Below are 15,142 nucleotides of genomic sequence, written 5' to 3' on the forward strand. Positions count from 1 at the left end.
CCTGTATGCGTGTGTTTAAAAGTGCTATAAATAATGCCCGATCATGCATACATCAAAGTATATGGAGAATACTCTTAACTTCTCTATGATCTAAAAGCCGATGCTCCGTTAAATAAATGTTCATTGATATATGTCTCTTCTTTGTAAGTCTGGAGCATCGCCACTTAATATGGGAGTACTACCAGTTAATTTAAATCATGAATACGCAGTATATATATCGCCTGATCATTATATATCCATTATTTATTAATCTCTGGAAACGTGGCTGACTGCGGACTTGCACGACTGCCAAGGGCAGGTAATTGGTCCAGATTCTGAGTCAAGCAAATTGTAATTATTCTGTCTAGCCGTCGGATTGCAGCAGCTGATCAAATTTTTGCTACCACTTCCAAGTGCTGTACAGGCCAAGTAAATGAAAGGCTTCATCTAGATATAGACACATATATATATATATTATATAGAGATGTATTTACATATTTTTGGCATCATTGATATATATCTATAGTGAAGGTTACAGAACAATAAATGAAAACAATGAAAAAGAAATAAAGCAAAAATTTCTCTAGGTTGGAAAATGGTGAAAAATCAAAGTTTTCAATTTAAGATCCAAACAAAACTCATATTAAGTTATACAGGTCTAAAACAAAAATTTATGGAATTTGTAATAAAAGCCAAGAAGAACGTTAACAAAAGCGTATAATTTTTGTAACAGTATGAATAAAAGTTAATTTCTGTCAAAAATAAAACAGCCTTTTCCAAAACATACATTTGATAAATCAAATCAGGAAAAATAATCATTGCAAAATTTATGAGGGTAGTCTAAGGTCTCAAATAAACAAATTTCCGAGCCTAACAGACGGATAAAAAAAAATTCTTTAAATTAATATATATATTGTTTTAGATCGGAATTTTTTTAGACTACTCTCGAATTTTGCCTGTTCGAGCCAAATATTTGACATCAATAAAAAATTACAACTTAATCGCAAGGAACATTTACAGAGCGTCTTAATTACAATTAATAACTAAATAGAAAAATTAAGATGGGCTATAAAAATATAAGAGTTTTGGCCACGAGGTTCAGAAACATGTTATCTAATTAACTGGGGATTGAATTGCGACGAGGCCGCGCGTCTTAACGGCCAACTCTCCAAGGTGTTGCTGCAGTAATCGTTTGTTGACTTTTATTCTGTTAAATTAATTAAGAAAAAATAATTAGTCTTAGAAGATCAAACTTTTGTTATTCGACCTACTTGATAATGAGTGATACGTAACGTTGCTTTTCAGCCTCGCTAATGAGCTCAGTGGGAAAATTTGGTACGGACATTACATTCTTTAGCCAGACGGCCATTTCAGCTGGATATTTTTTGTTAATGGACAGAAATACATCGGCAAATTTTTCAACTTGCTGTCGCGGTGTCATGTAGCCCACACAAATCATTGCGGTTTGTATGATCTGCTCACCGGAGGCCAGCATCACTTCGGTCATGTGGGCATGATTTCTCGATTGCATTACGAACTGAGTTACAAATTGCGTACTAGCCCGGATGGGTCCATTCTCTGGCAATAACATAGCACGTTGTGCATAATAAATTAGGCGATCGTACGCGATAGTTTTGTCCTCTAACACCTGCGGCACCTTCTTAACAATTTGTGTCAAACAGGAGAAAAACATTTCCATGGTGTCAGAGATATTCGAGAAGTTTTGCTGGGGCGTGTTCTCAAAGAGTTTGAAACTATGCTGGATAAACTCCAACAGCAGCTGCTGCATCATCGGTTTGCAGTTCTCCTCCCAGAAAAAGATGACAATGGCCTGAAAAAATGGGAATATATACGAAATCCTTATGTATTACTGATGTACTGTAGACGCTAACCGTTTTCGATATCTCCAAGGTGGGTGCACAGCAGCGAGTTTGAAAGCTTGCAACAATAAAATAGCATAAGTCCTGCAACATTGGCTTGAAGCTGCTTCTCAAATTAACTATGGCATGTTTCAAGGCGCTGCAGGCAGCCTGTGGAAATATGGTTTTAATCAATTGCAACATAATATAGAAGCTGGATAGGCACCTCTAGCACATCTATTTCCTCCACCCACACTTCGGCGATTCGTCGAAATATTGGCATTGTCTTTTCCATAACTAAGAGTACTGGCTGCACATTGTGCGCATTTTTGAGCTCATCATCCAAATCTGTGTTAAGTGACGAAAATAACGTGGATATCATGTTGAGGCGAAAAATAGTCCGTATGCGCGCTGCTGGAGTTGTCTACATATTATGAAAAACGATTCAAATAGTATATTAATGGAAAATAGTATGTTATTGTCATATGCTTACGCTGCCCGCCTGGCAAATGCTCTGCAGTTCTTCGAAACAGGGACTGACTATGATATCCAGGTATTTGGGTATCTGTTCCGGTGGCAACAAACTCATCAACTTTCCAATGCTAAACATTAAACGCACTGAGTCTGAATTTTTCATGCGACCTGTTACGAGCGTAGCTTGACAAGCATCGAGCAGTGGTTCAGCATACGGTTTCAATTGCATTTGACAATCGCGGCACAGCTCCTTGAGGCCCAGCGTAGCCTGTGCCGACATCGTAGAGTTGAGACCCCGAACTAGCAGATCTATAGCCGGTGGTATATAAGACGGATTATCCATTAACCAAGAGCAATAGGACCCAATCGTCTCGAGCGCAGTGCCCAAAAGTTTCTCGTTAAGCTTCTCATACGGGATCTCTGAGAGCACGCGCATTAGCTTGGGTATCTGTCGAGACTCCTCACCACCAAAGTGCTCGGCCACCGATTGAAACGAATATATGCAAGCCTCGAGCTTTGTCCAGTGGGTGGGATGTGTTTGTAGCTCGACAATGGCCTCGTCTAACATAGCTGCTAATATTTCTAATATATAATCGCCCAATACGTCATAGCAATACATCTGCAGACGATATTAAATATAAGTATATGCGATATATTAGTAGTAGATTCGATGCTTACAAACGTATCGGATATATCCTGGCGATAGCAGCGAAAGCATTCCAGATCGTCCGAGTTCCATTTATCAATGGAGCTCTCGTCGGGCTGCTCGGACTTACGAACCAGCACGGTGGTCAAGTGTGCGTATAGGGGTTTTATATGCTCCCAACATTTGTGCTTCTGCTCATCGGGCATGGCAAGGACATCGCCCTGCAGCATATACCAAAAGGCCAATGCCATAGTGCTGCATGATTCTTCAACGGGATAAATTCCCGGCTTGTCTGTACATTGCAATATCTCATGTACCATGCGACTCCATATTGCAGATAGCTCTGGATCTGTGGTCGTAATGCCGCTCAGGAATAGCCCCGAGTGTCGCTCTACAGCGGCCACAAACAGCATGTAGATGTGCACAATGATGTCCTCATTGTCGTTGTCGCGCTTCCATTCCACTTGTGTAATGTCGCATAATGAGTCTAAGAACATCTTGATCAGCACTGCCGCCGTCTTCGGATAGTTGTGGCAATCGGGCTGAACTATAATGCTGACCATTGCGCTGAGGCAAGTTTCCGCGAGCTCGTTCTCGTCGGCGGACATGCAGCCAACGCCCGAGCGAATGCATGGCCAGTAACACTTCTGCACCACCTCAAGCAGCACGGCACAGATACTAACGCAACCTTCAATACAGTAGCCAATATTTCTACAATAGATTTACCCGTGGATGAGTATTCATATACATGCTCAAGATTAAAAAAGTTAATTCTTACCTTATCCACACGTTTACGCACTTCACCGCCCGCGTCATATTGCTGTAAGCTTCGGTGTCCCACTCATTCCCCATTTGCTGCTTCAGAAAGGTTTCAATCGTTTGCAGCACGAGCGGAACACGCTTTCCAATCTCGCCTCGCAACGTAACTCTCTTTACGGAGGTGTGAATCACCTGTGCCTCCTCGGGTATCCCCAGCAGCACTTCCAACATAATCCATAGTTGAGCGTCGGCACTAACATTCGGCATACGTTGACTTTGGAACGTCTCAATTACTTCTTCAATGGCGCACGGCCACTCCTCGAGCATGTGCACGATATAGGCGCTCAACTATGAGGGAAAAGTTGCTATACAAATTATAAATATAATATACAAAATCTGACCTTACCGATAGACATAGCCGGTTAAGCACTAATTTAGGGCCAGCGGCGAATTGCACAATTGTCTCCAAGATCTTTTGCTTTAATTCTTCACGATTTTCGGGCGGCACTTCGTGCCAATATTTCATTAACTTCGAGTGTAATGTTATTGCGCCGAAAAATTGCACTTCTTGACTCTGTTGTGGTTAAAGCAAAATTGATTTTCTTCAGGTGTTCAATTAGATACTCTATCCCCCACCACCCCATTTACCTTGCCCAACTGCATGAGCTGCCAGGCGAACTGCCAGGCCTGTGGGCTGGCCTCGGCCTTCGTCAGCCATTCGTGTGTAATTGCCTGGTCCTGCGAGTTGGATCGGTAAAAGACAACCACTGCCTCCTCCAGGCGAGCAATATCAATTGTTTCCACGTTTTCCATACTCAGCTATTTCAACTAGATTCAAATGGATTCCTGTATAGCCCAAGTCCCAGCAATTCAGCAACAGGACTCGGCTTTTTCAATTATTTCTATTTTGCAAAAATGAGCTCCCTACGCCTAGAGGTGGCCAATAATTTTAATGCATTCACAATATCGATAAGTCAAATTGAACATTCGAAATCTAGACGATAATGAGTAGAATTTACAGGCAATTTGCACATATCGATTACTTACTGCCCGGTCGATTTAAACTTCTCGGCTTTTTTCCGGTCCCTGTAAGTCTTAGCAGTAAAGGAAGCAGTAAAAGTAATATAAGATTTAATAGTTAACGTCTTGTTAAGATTGGACTCTCGGATCTTTAATTTCATTCTCTTTATTCGCAATAATGACTTCACGCTCAAGGGCGTAAAACGATCTACAACGATTGAAAAGCTCCGTTCGTAAAGTTAAGTAAAACGATAATTTGCATCTATCGATTATTTACCGGTCAATTGAGAACATGTAGACTGCGTGATTAATAATCACAGCTCCTGAAAGGAAAACAAAAGGAAAAAACGTTCAATTCTGAAAAATTTAATTAGTAACAGTAATATAATTTTCCGCTTTATTAAAATTCATTTTCTATATAGGATTTACTCTCTCGATCTGCAAAGAGAATGAGCTGGAATTAGCAAACAAACTTTTCATATATAAGTTGAGATCTTTCTTTCTATCATTAAGCAAATGAAAATATAGGAAAATTATACTGGCTTTACCCATTTAATACAGAACACGATGGAAGTTTTAAGCTATTAAAGAAATAAAATAAATCATCCATCATTCTGCTTGTAAAAACACAGCTCCACATGTTTAAAGTCCAAATCCAAATTGCAGTATCATTCAAATTCGAAATGAATGTATGCAAGAAGTCAGAATTTAAAATAATTTAAGTTTACAATTGATCGTTTCCGAGAAATTTTTCTAAATGTGTTTCTACTCTTAATTTTTGTATTCTTAATGATGGCTAATGGCTTAGCTTACTCAATTGCGCTAAAGACTTGGTCTACTCACCATCGTTGCTATATTAAAAAAAAGAATTTTTAAAAGCAGGTTCCACTTTCCCAAATGTAAAACTTAGATATATAATTGTCAAAAGTGTGAAAGTACTTTTATTCTGATGTGGCAGTATCCTCAATGTAATATTTGCAATGGGCCTAGATTCTCAAAGGTTTTAATGGATATATACCTAATAGAATTAAAGACTTCGCAAAAATTGTTAAGAGATATTTGCTTAAAATTATTGAAAACTCTCGACTTAATTCCGTTTTTGGCCACTAGAGATTTATGGCAACGGTTTTGTTTCAGAGTTGCCACTTGGTCTTGCAGTGCTGTAAAACGTCAAGACAATATTGTTTAGAACACTTACAGTCCGCATGGAATGTAAACAAAGTCGCTGTAAACAGAATTCGCATATTAATAAAGAGAATGAGTTAAGATGGCCGTCTCCAAGCGCTCGCTGATAATCGACAACGGATCGTATGAATGCCGGGTTGGATGGAATAATAGCAAGAAACCTGATCTGCGATTTCGCAATGTTCTGACCAAGCCACGAAAGGATCGCAAAAAGGATTGCAACCAGATGCCAGACTCCTCTGCAGCTCCGGCAACCCCTGTAGACGAACTGAAAGCAAACGCCGAGATCCAAATTGGGAATGATATAACCAACATTGAAGCAGTGCGAGCCCATCTCAAATCGCCATTCGAGCGCAATGTAATCACCAACTGGAATCATCAAGAGCACATCTTTGACTACATCTTCAGCAAAATGGGCTTTGATGGTGAGACGAGCATCGGCTATCCCATTGTCTTAACCGAAGCGCTAGCCAATCCCAATCCAAGTCGCCGCCAAATGAGCGAGCTGCTCTTCGAGTGCTACAGCGTGCCGGCGGTCTCATATGGCATCGATGCACTCTACAGCTGGCACCACCACCAACAGCAACATAAGAATGTTGTGGATGCACTTATTATATCCTTTGGATATAGCACGACACACGTGATTCCCGTGCTGGGAGGCAAGATGCAGCTGCAGCACGTTCGTCGCCTTAACGTGGGCGGATTCCACATAAATAATTATTTGTTTCGGCTGATGCAAATGAAGTACCCAGTGCACCTGAATGCCATCTCGAGTCGCATCGAGAAACTCGTCCACGAGCACTGCCACATTGCGCAGGACTACAAAGAGGAGCTGATGAAGTGGGCGCAATTAGATTACTATGAGGCGCACGTTATGAAGATTCAATTGCCCTACAACCAAGTCACGGCGACCAATGCACTGCTCACAGCAGAGCAGAAGCAGGAGAAGCGCCGCGAGCTAGCGCTGCGACTGTTGGACATTAAGAATCGTCGGGAGCGTGAGAAGCTGCAGGAGGATGAGGATTACCTGCAGGTGCTACGCAAGCTAAGGCAGCTCTACGAGCAACAGAAACTGCAGAAGTTTGAACGGGCACTGCAGCAGCAGCAAATCGCCAATCTGGAGGAGCTGGACAAGCTGTTGGGCACGATAACAGCGCGCATTAAACGTGTCAAGGAACGAGCCACTGCCCAACCGAAGCCAAGTAAGCAGCAAGATAAGCTGGACAAGCTGCCAAAGCCGCCAGAGGGCGTGCCGCAAGCGCAGTGGCTGGCGGATCTGCGGGAAAAGCGAGATCAGTTGCAGCAACGTAAGCAGGCACGACATCAGCAGCGACAGGAGCAGGCCAAGCGGCACACGCATGCTGCGCAGGAACGCATGAGGATTATCTCGACGCTGGCTCGCAGCGAGAAACGGCGCAAGGCAAACGGCGGGGATGAGGAGGACGATGGCTTCGGCATGAATGACAACGACTGGGATGTGTACAAACGAATCAATCGCTACAACGACGACAGCGACTCGGATGCAGAGAATGAACAGATGCTCGAGTACGAGAAGATCTTGCAGCATTACGACGCCAACTTCGACGATGGCAGCAACAATGCTGCCATGCAGGCCCTGATTGCAGCCGAGAACTATCAGCTCCATTTCGGAGTTGAAGCTATCCGGGTGCCAGAGATTCTCTTTCAGCCGAGCATGATTGGATGCACGGAGGCTGGCCTCGCCGAGCTGATTGCCTTTGTGCTGAAGCTCTTCACGGGCGAGGAGCAGCAACGCCTGGTTGATCACGTCTACCTAACGGGCAGCTGCGCCCAGTTTCGTGGATTAAAGGAACGATTGGCTAAGGAATTGCTCGAGCTGCGTCCCTTTCAATCTAGCTTTGCCATCTATGAGTCTAATGAGCCCATGTTAGGCGCCTGGTTGGGCGCCTGCCTCCAGGCGAACGGCAAGAGATTTAGTGAGACTTTGACCACTCGACAGCTTTACCAGGAGCACGGCGGCGAGTACTTTAAGGAGCACAGTGCGAGCAATCTCTTCTATCCTACACCAAAAGATTAAATTTTATTATTTAAGACGTCCAAGTAAATGACATTTAATAACTAAAATAGTAGCTCAGTTACTTCGTTTCCGAACAACAAATTCCAGGACTTGGGCACAGTTAGCTTAAAGCTGCCGTCGCCGCCATCACGCAACTGCAGAAAGTCCTCACAAAGCTCATTCAGTTCGCGAACAATCAGCGACGCGTCAGTGGAGTTGTCGCCTTCCAGAAGATAGCGGAAGAGCAGCATGACTGGCACCTGTTTCTCCTCAAATGCCCGGAATAACTGCAGGCCATTGCCACCGCCAAAGACGTGCTCGCCGGTGTGCTCCTTCCACTTCACCAGCGATGTGCTTCCCTCCAGCTGTGCGGTGTGGGCGGCCTTAAAGTTGTCACTGGCACGGTAGGCCCAAGGCGACTCATCAATAAAGCGTCGCTCGAAGCCAAAGCTTCCACTCAATATCACAACACGACGCGCTGCTTGAAGCATTTCCACTAAATTGGTTTGGAAATTTTTAGTGTGTCGCGCAATGAGCGGTGTGCGAAATTGTATGACCAGTAGCTTATCTTCGGCAGATTCATACAGCTCACAGGATGACACCAGCTCATTTGGTTCATGCTGGTATGCGGATGGCCCATAGACCGGGATCAAAGCTGAATGAGACAGGTTTCCTATACGCTTTAGCTTTTTCGATGCAATCAACAGGTCGCAGGCTAATTGGGCTGCGTTGCCCACACAGATGCTGGGTATGATCACGGTGTAATTGGCCACGTCTAACGATTTGGCTTTGTTTTTAAGATACAGCATATTGCTGAAGTTGATTTGTTCCGTTTGATCCATAATATTGAAATTCAACTAAAATATGAAAGTAATGTTGCTGTGTTGTGAAACGACAGAATATGCCGTCAAATATCGATAGGTTTCTTAACTATCGCAATCAGAGCAGCCCTGATTGTTTGCTATTTGTGTTTCTTTTTTGTGCAAATGCCCGGCTCTTGAAGACTTAGCGGATGAAAACATGTCCAACTCGGTTAATATATCCGTAGAGACGACGTGCGAGAACCAAATACGAGAGATCACTTACGATGGCGTTGAGATGTACCAAGCGTGAGCTACTGAAAGAAACAAAATCGCATATATTTTTTTCTCAACAAGTTGCTTCATAGGCCGCCGACGCTTTCAGAGAGTCTTGCAAAGTGCGCGGCACGCATAGACTTCAGCAAAACGTCGTTGGATGATCTAAAGAAAGAGGAGAAGTCAGCTGCTGCGGCAACAGACGATGATAAGGATGCCAATCAATTTCAGGAAAGCCTCTGGCCCTGGGATTCAGTGCGCAACAAGCTGAAGGATGCGTATACTGAAATCTGTGTGCTATCCGATGTAATATCAATTGCCAAGGATAAGCGTTACCTAGTACTGGATCCACTGCTGGAGAATGGTGATGATACAAAGCCCATTGTGCAAGTGTACAGTCGGAAAAAGGCCCTTTCGCAGGCTGCTCAGGTGCTGTTGAGCGGGGCCGAGCGGCTACGCAATGCCCACAGTGAGCAGCGTAGTCGCAACGTATCCGACTTTCACATTGAGCTACTGCGTCTGCGACAAAACTGGCGCTTGAAGAAGGTCTCCAATGGTGCGATCATTGGCGATCTAAGCTATCGCACAGCGGGCTCCAAATTCGGCATGAGCGGCACTTTTGAGGTGACCAAAGCGGAGGAAGTTCTGGACGACGAGGGTGCCGGTAGCAATACAAATGCTTCCTCCGGCACGAGCAGCAGCACAACCAACAATGGAATGCAGCTGAAGGCAAGCTCGGCGTTGCGCGTAATTGTGCCCGCCGAGCTGCAGGGCGTGGCATACATTAAGGTCATCACACAAAAGGATCAGGAAGATCTTTGCACGGCACAGGTAAGTAGTACTTACTTTTGTCCAATATAATACTTACCCCGAACATATATCCCAGGTAAATCTAATGGGCCATGGACCCAATATAACTGCCCAGGTGGGAGTTTGGCAAAAAACACTGGAGTTCGCACAAAATGTGCTGTTTTGCAAGGAACTGTTTGCCCAGCTAGCGCGCGAGGCAATTCAGCTGCAGGCGCCCATACCCCATGTAGTCATTGGCAATCAGATTCGAGCCACATTGCTGCCCAATATTCAATTAATCATCTCACTATGCCACTCGACTAGCTTCGACTCGAACCAGCCGGCGCCAATTAACGATCACGATCATGTGTTGGAGCACTCGCTGCATCAGCTCTTGCGGGAGGTGCACTTTAAGAACTCGCATCATCCATTTCCACATCCGGCCAGCGCACCGTTGGGACCCAGCAAGAAGCGCATGATTGCGGGGCCAACAGCAGCGGATCGGGAATCACTATTGGAAATGACCAAGACGCAGACAATATTAGAGCAAATTATTGCACAGGCGCAGCACATCTTCATGCGCAAGCGCACTCAATATGTACTGGATACGCTGGCACGCGACGTGAAGGATCCGCAAATCGTCTCGCATTGGAATGCCATGAACAGCCCGACAATGTCCTGCGTCAAGATCAACATTGTGACACATGGCTACGATGCCATCGGGCGCACTTCGCTGGTCATACACGTGAAGGAGCGTTCGCTTAAGTGCATTTGCCGTGATGGGCGCGTCATGAAACTGTCGTATGAGCCACAAGAGCTGCGAGATCTCATACTCTGCCAGATTAATTCGCATCAGATCAGCTGCCTGGTGAGCTTGGCCCGCTACATGGCCTGGACAGTGCTCTCAAATAGCAATCACTTGGGCATTGGCAAAGTGGAACCGCTTGGCAATGCGAGTTCTTGTTTGCTGGGCTCGCCCAACAGCGATCGCATGATTGCCGTTCAGATACGCTGCGATCCGCAAATCGATGTCAAGGTCTACATAGCGCGCAGTCCCCGCCAAGACTTCTTTCCCAGTCCCCTGGTGCCGGAGAAGTTCTGGGAGAATCTGGGTGGCAATTTCAAAGAAGTAAGTGAGTGACTTACTGAATTTATGAATGTACTAACATCGTCCCATTACAGGTGCGTTTTGACAAAATCGAAGGAAAGAGTTTTCTGAATAAAATGGAATTCCTGATGGCATCGCTGACCAGCAACACAACATGAAAAGGCGCAGATATTAGTTATCTTATATATTATTTATAATTACTAAAGAAGTTATTTAAGTAAGCTACAGTATGTACAAGTAGTCCAGGCTACTCTCGATTAAAGAACACAGCTCAGCGCTGTATGTTATAAACCGCAAAGCTGTTCAGTGGTTGCGTCTGCTGCTGCTGCTGTTGGTGCTGCAGCTGTGGCTGCGGCTGCGGCTGCAGCATGCTAAATGTGTCCTCTAGGCTAATAACATTGGCGCGATTTGTGCTCTGTGAAATGAACGTATCAGATCTGTAATTTGTCTAAGGGAACATCAACTCACCCATCTCTCGAGATCGCAAAAGCTAATGTCGTATTGCTGATTAGTCGCAGTGAGAAGTGGGCTCAGCATCGATGCCGGCCTTGCCACACGCAAGTACAAGCCACGGTTCGTGGAGAAGAGCACCGGGACACGTCTGGCTGGCGCTGAGCCGGCAATGAAGCCGGCGCCTGTCACTTGTCGATAGGTTAGGCAATTGGGCAGCGCTGTCGTGGACTGGGCATCTGAGTGGACGTCTGGAGCGGCAGCGGCAGCCACGTTGCGGGCACATCCCAGGCAACTGTAAAAACAGGACGCCACTTTGTCGCATTGACTTCGTCCCAAGGGATAGCAGACGATATGCGCTCAATTGTTTGCCTACTCGATATAAAAATGCATATTTATTGATTTTACTGACACGCAGCCGACGTTATCAGCACCAAGTCTGCAAGGATAGTGGTTAACCAATGCAATTAACTCCCTAGCAGATTTGTGTGGGCCAGCTAGCACTCGCTCGGTTGCCACGGCAATCGACTCACACTCAAATTGTAATGCTCACACCAGAATTGGGAACTGAGCTATGAACCAGTTCAAGGTTTCATGTGGAAGCAGTGAGGACTAACGGTATTGCGTGGCCCATCTATCACTCACTGTTTGTTAGTAGGCAGGCAATTTAAAATGTTATATGTGCATATATACACATGTATATAAACGTTACAATATAACAAATTCTGCATGACTGAATGATTAGCAGTAAATGGATTATCTATCGTTCATGAACGACTGAGAACATCCATAGCTCCGTTTTGCCTGAGTAAATCATTCAAATAGTATTAATTTCAATGAACCGTTAAATTTAACTAGTTCTGAACATTGCGACGCAGCTCTGCTCCATATATATGTAAATACTTAATCGGCTTGTGCGTGTCCATGATAATTTCGTCTCTCCCCATATAAATTTAGCGCGCTTTCTATACAATATTATGAATCCAAACAGCGCAACAATTAAGAGATCATTTCATACTGATGAGATATTACCGGCTGGGATTGGTAATATCTCATCAGTATGAAATGATCTCTTAATTGTTCCATAATTAATCTGTACCATATTTTCTTTAAGCGACACTGTAGGGATTGAGGTATGCACATACATATGTACGTGTTAGTAATATTCCATATTTGAAACATATTTTATATATCAAATAATTGAAAAATATATTCAAACGGCATACATTGTATATATTATGAAAAAAATCTAAATAAATGGACGGCTAAAAAGTATAAAATGTATAAAGTCTAAAGTATAAAGAATAAGTAAAATTAAAACAGAATTTAATTGTTTGTATCTCCTACATAATCAGACTGAATAAAATGTATATAAATATGAATAAATATTAATTCATGATAAAAAAGCCAAAAAAAAAAATAATAAAAAAAATGGAAAATTTTTTTTATTTTTTTAGTTATAAACATTATGTTTACTCAGGAACTAAATTTGCATTTTATTAAATTTCGAAGCATTATAAATGTAAGTTTTTAAATTTTAAACAAACTGAGTTTAAATATCTTGAATTATTTATTTCATGTAAATAAAAAAATATATATCAAATTAAATATTAAAATAAAAACATGAAAACTTTATACATATGGGCAATTCTCTAGTGGCGAATGTGTCATTCGTACGTATTTGAGTTTAAAAAAACGAATGCCAAAACATTTTTTTATTTTGACGAATAGTGAATCTTTTAGTACCTGATTTTAGGCAAAAAACCAAGAGGTTCGCAAGCTACAAAAAACGTAAGTCGCGTTTTAAATGAACAGTTCAACCTGACAACAGTTCGCAAAACCTTAATTTATTACGAATAATTTTAAATTATTAGAAATTGGCACATCTTTACAATGTTTTTTATTTGATTCAAAAATATTTTGTAGTTTATTTTTTATTTTTGAGTTTTAATCAGGGTCGACGGTGACGTGTCGAATGAGACAGTTTTTCCACCATATGTATTTTTTTATTTTTATTTTTGTTATTTTTTAGTAAGTGTACATAAATAAAAGCTTTAGAACTGATTTTCAATATATTCAATTTATTAATAAAAATAAAATAGAGAAAATTCGAAGCATCATATTTCATTGCATAGTGTCTCAATATTTAAATTTGATGTGTTAGCAGAACATGCTTTCATTGACTTTGAATGTTTTGGCTGTGGTTGACCTCTCTGGAGAAACGCCGATATGATAATAGCACATCATATTCTTTGTATTAACTATCTAATGATCTTATTTAAAATGATTTATTAATATTTTATGCAATCATTCGAATTTTCTAGTAAGAATTAGAATTTTCTAGTAAGAATCTGATTGATGTAGATTATATATTTTAAAATAAAATTACATTTATAACTTTGAGATTTTTTAAATTGGAAATAAAAATACTTGAAATATACATAGCGACTGCGCTTAGACTGAAAACTATTATTGCATAAACTTCGATTTTCATAGATAGCTTCAATGTCAATGCATAAAACTTTCATAAGGAAATATGGGCAATAGCATAGAATATATATATCCAACACAAATATCTACTTCATAAAAGTGGTAACAAGTAAGAAAGCTCGAGACTGATCGACTACGAAATCCGATGAACCCGTAGAAGAATGGGTATTTCAATTCTTCGCATCTTTCTGCTTACAAAAAACACACACACATAGGCATGCATGCATGATCGTAAGTAATTGAAATACGCCTATAATACAAATTGAAGGTTGAGGGGGTAGGGGTAAATTCCAACAAAAATCGAAATTCTATAAAATCCATATGCATATGTATGACTCATCATTTAAAAATTTGAAAAATCTAGCTTTAAAGGTGTAGGAAATATGATTAAATAACTAATTTTCGATCAGGGTTTTAATCGATAACAAAATATCTGAGAGAAAAACTTGATATGCGTGTGATATACACGGATCTAAGAAAAAATTTCAAGTGTCTAGCTCATATATCTTCTGAGACCGATACGTTCATATATGCGGACGGACGGCCAGACGGTCAGGACTAAATCGACTCATCTCGTCGGCCAGATTAAGAATACTTTGAGGGGTCTGCCACACCTCCTTCTGCCTGTTGCATACTTTTAACAAAACCATTATACCCTGATTTCCCATTGAAAATGAGTTCAAGGTATAACGATGAGGGGAAATTAAGATTTTGTCTTCTATACGTGGCTAAAACGATATTTGAAATCGATCGGACTGGGGTCTGCCAGGCCTTGTTCACCAAATAGGCTCTCACAATAATATAGTTGGATAAATAATAGAATTGGTAGTCAAGTCAGATATTATAGTCGGTGTAAATTTAAATTATTTGAATGAAAATAAACACTCATCTTTACTTTTTACAAATATTGTTTTAAAACTTTATTTCATTTTATATTATATTGTTTTTTCTTTTTTTTTTTTTTTTTTTCTTTTCGTGTTGTGTACTTGTAAATTGTATAATTAACACTAAAATACTTATTTAAACATTATTTTTCTGTTATATGCAATCGAGTTTTTTTTCTGGGATTTTTGCAGCTCTTGCCTTGTTGCTATTTTATAATATATATATATTTGTTGCTGTTTTGTTTACTAATTATATATTCATATAGACCCAGCATATTGAAACGCTTAAAATTAAAGCGTTTGCAGTTAATAAATTTAACTTAGATGCTATTTAAGTGTTGCTGTTCCATCAATTCAATGATAATTCAATATTATCAATATATATAAT

At 41.4% G+C, this 15,142-nt stretch overlaps 5 protein-coding genes across 5 annotated transcripts; 2 read left to right on the forward strand and 3 right to left on the reverse strand.

The window, feature by feature from the left end:
* Nucleotides 1–679: 679 nt before the first annotated feature.
* LOC6572126 (importin-13) lies at nucleotides 680–4,686 on the reverse strand. Its single transcript, XM_001998242.4, has 9 exons — nucleotides 4,366–4,686; nucleotides 4,124–4,291; nucleotides 3,737–4,065; nucleotides 2,991–3,669; nucleotides 2,332–2,931; nucleotides 2,065–2,262; nucleotides 1,872–2,009; nucleotides 1,251–1,810; nucleotides 680–1,186 (listed from the first exon to the last, which is right to left on the reverse strand). The coding sequence occupies exons 1-9, from the start codon at nucleotides 4,528–4,530 to the stop codon at nucleotides 1,093–1,095; spliced, it is 2,931 nt and encodes a 976-aa protein (XP_001998278.1). The 5' UTR covers nucleotides 4,531–4,686; the 3' UTR covers nucleotides 680–1,092.
* A 1,226-nt stretch (nucleotides 4,687–5,912) lies between these two features.
* Nucleotides 5,913–8,025, forward strand: LOC6572125 (actin-related protein 5). The gene has a single exon (XM_001998241.4). The coding sequence runs from the start codon at nucleotides 6,005–6,007 to the stop codon at nucleotides 7,976–7,978; it is 1,974 nt and encodes a 657-aa protein (XP_001998277.1). The 5' UTR covers nucleotides 5,913–6,004; the 3' UTR covers nucleotides 7,979–8,025.
* Nucleotides 7,953–8,861, reverse strand: LOC6572124 (proteasome assembly chaperone 2). The gene has a single exon (XM_001998240.4). It carries the CDS (start codon nucleotides 8,797–8,799, stop codon nucleotides 8,020–8,022), a length of 780 nt encoding a protein of 259 aa, XP_001998276.2. The 5' UTR covers nucleotides 8,800–8,861; the 3' UTR covers nucleotides 7,953–8,019.
* Nucleotides 8,862–8,911: 50 nt separating this feature from the next.
* LOC6572123 (mediator of RNA polymerase II transcription subunit 17) lies at nucleotides 8,912–11,228 on the forward strand. The gene is made up of 4 exons (XM_001998239.4): nucleotides 8,912–9,066; nucleotides 9,126–9,864; nucleotides 9,920–10,951; nucleotides 11,005–11,228. The coding sequence occupies exons 1-4, from the start codon at nucleotides 8,978–8,980 to the stop codon at nucleotides 11,086–11,088; spliced, it is 1,944 nt and encodes a 647-aa protein (XP_001998275.1). The 5' UTR covers nucleotides 8,912–8,977; the 3' UTR covers nucleotides 11,089–11,228.
* On the reverse strand, nucleotides 11,202–14,503 carry LOC6572122. The gene is made up of 3 exons (XM_044007710.1): nucleotides 14,485–14,503; nucleotides 11,399–11,739; nucleotides 11,202–11,345 (listed from the first exon to the last, which is right to left on the reverse strand). The coding sequence occupies exons 1-3, from the start codon at nucleotides 14,501–14,503 to the stop codon at nucleotides 11,202–11,204; spliced, it is 504 nt and encodes a 167-aa protein (XP_043863645.1).
* Between the last annotated feature and the right edge of the window lie 639 nt (nucleotides 14,504–15,142).

This window comes from Drosophila mojavensis, unplaced genomic scaffold (assembly GCF_018153725.1).
Source record: "Drosophila mojavensis isolate 15081-1352.22 unplaced genomic scaffold, ASM1815372v1 contig_19, whole genome shotgun sequence".
Classification (NCBI taxonomy): Eukaryota; Metazoa; Arthropoda; class Insecta; order Diptera; family Drosophilidae; genus Drosophila; species Drosophila mojavensis.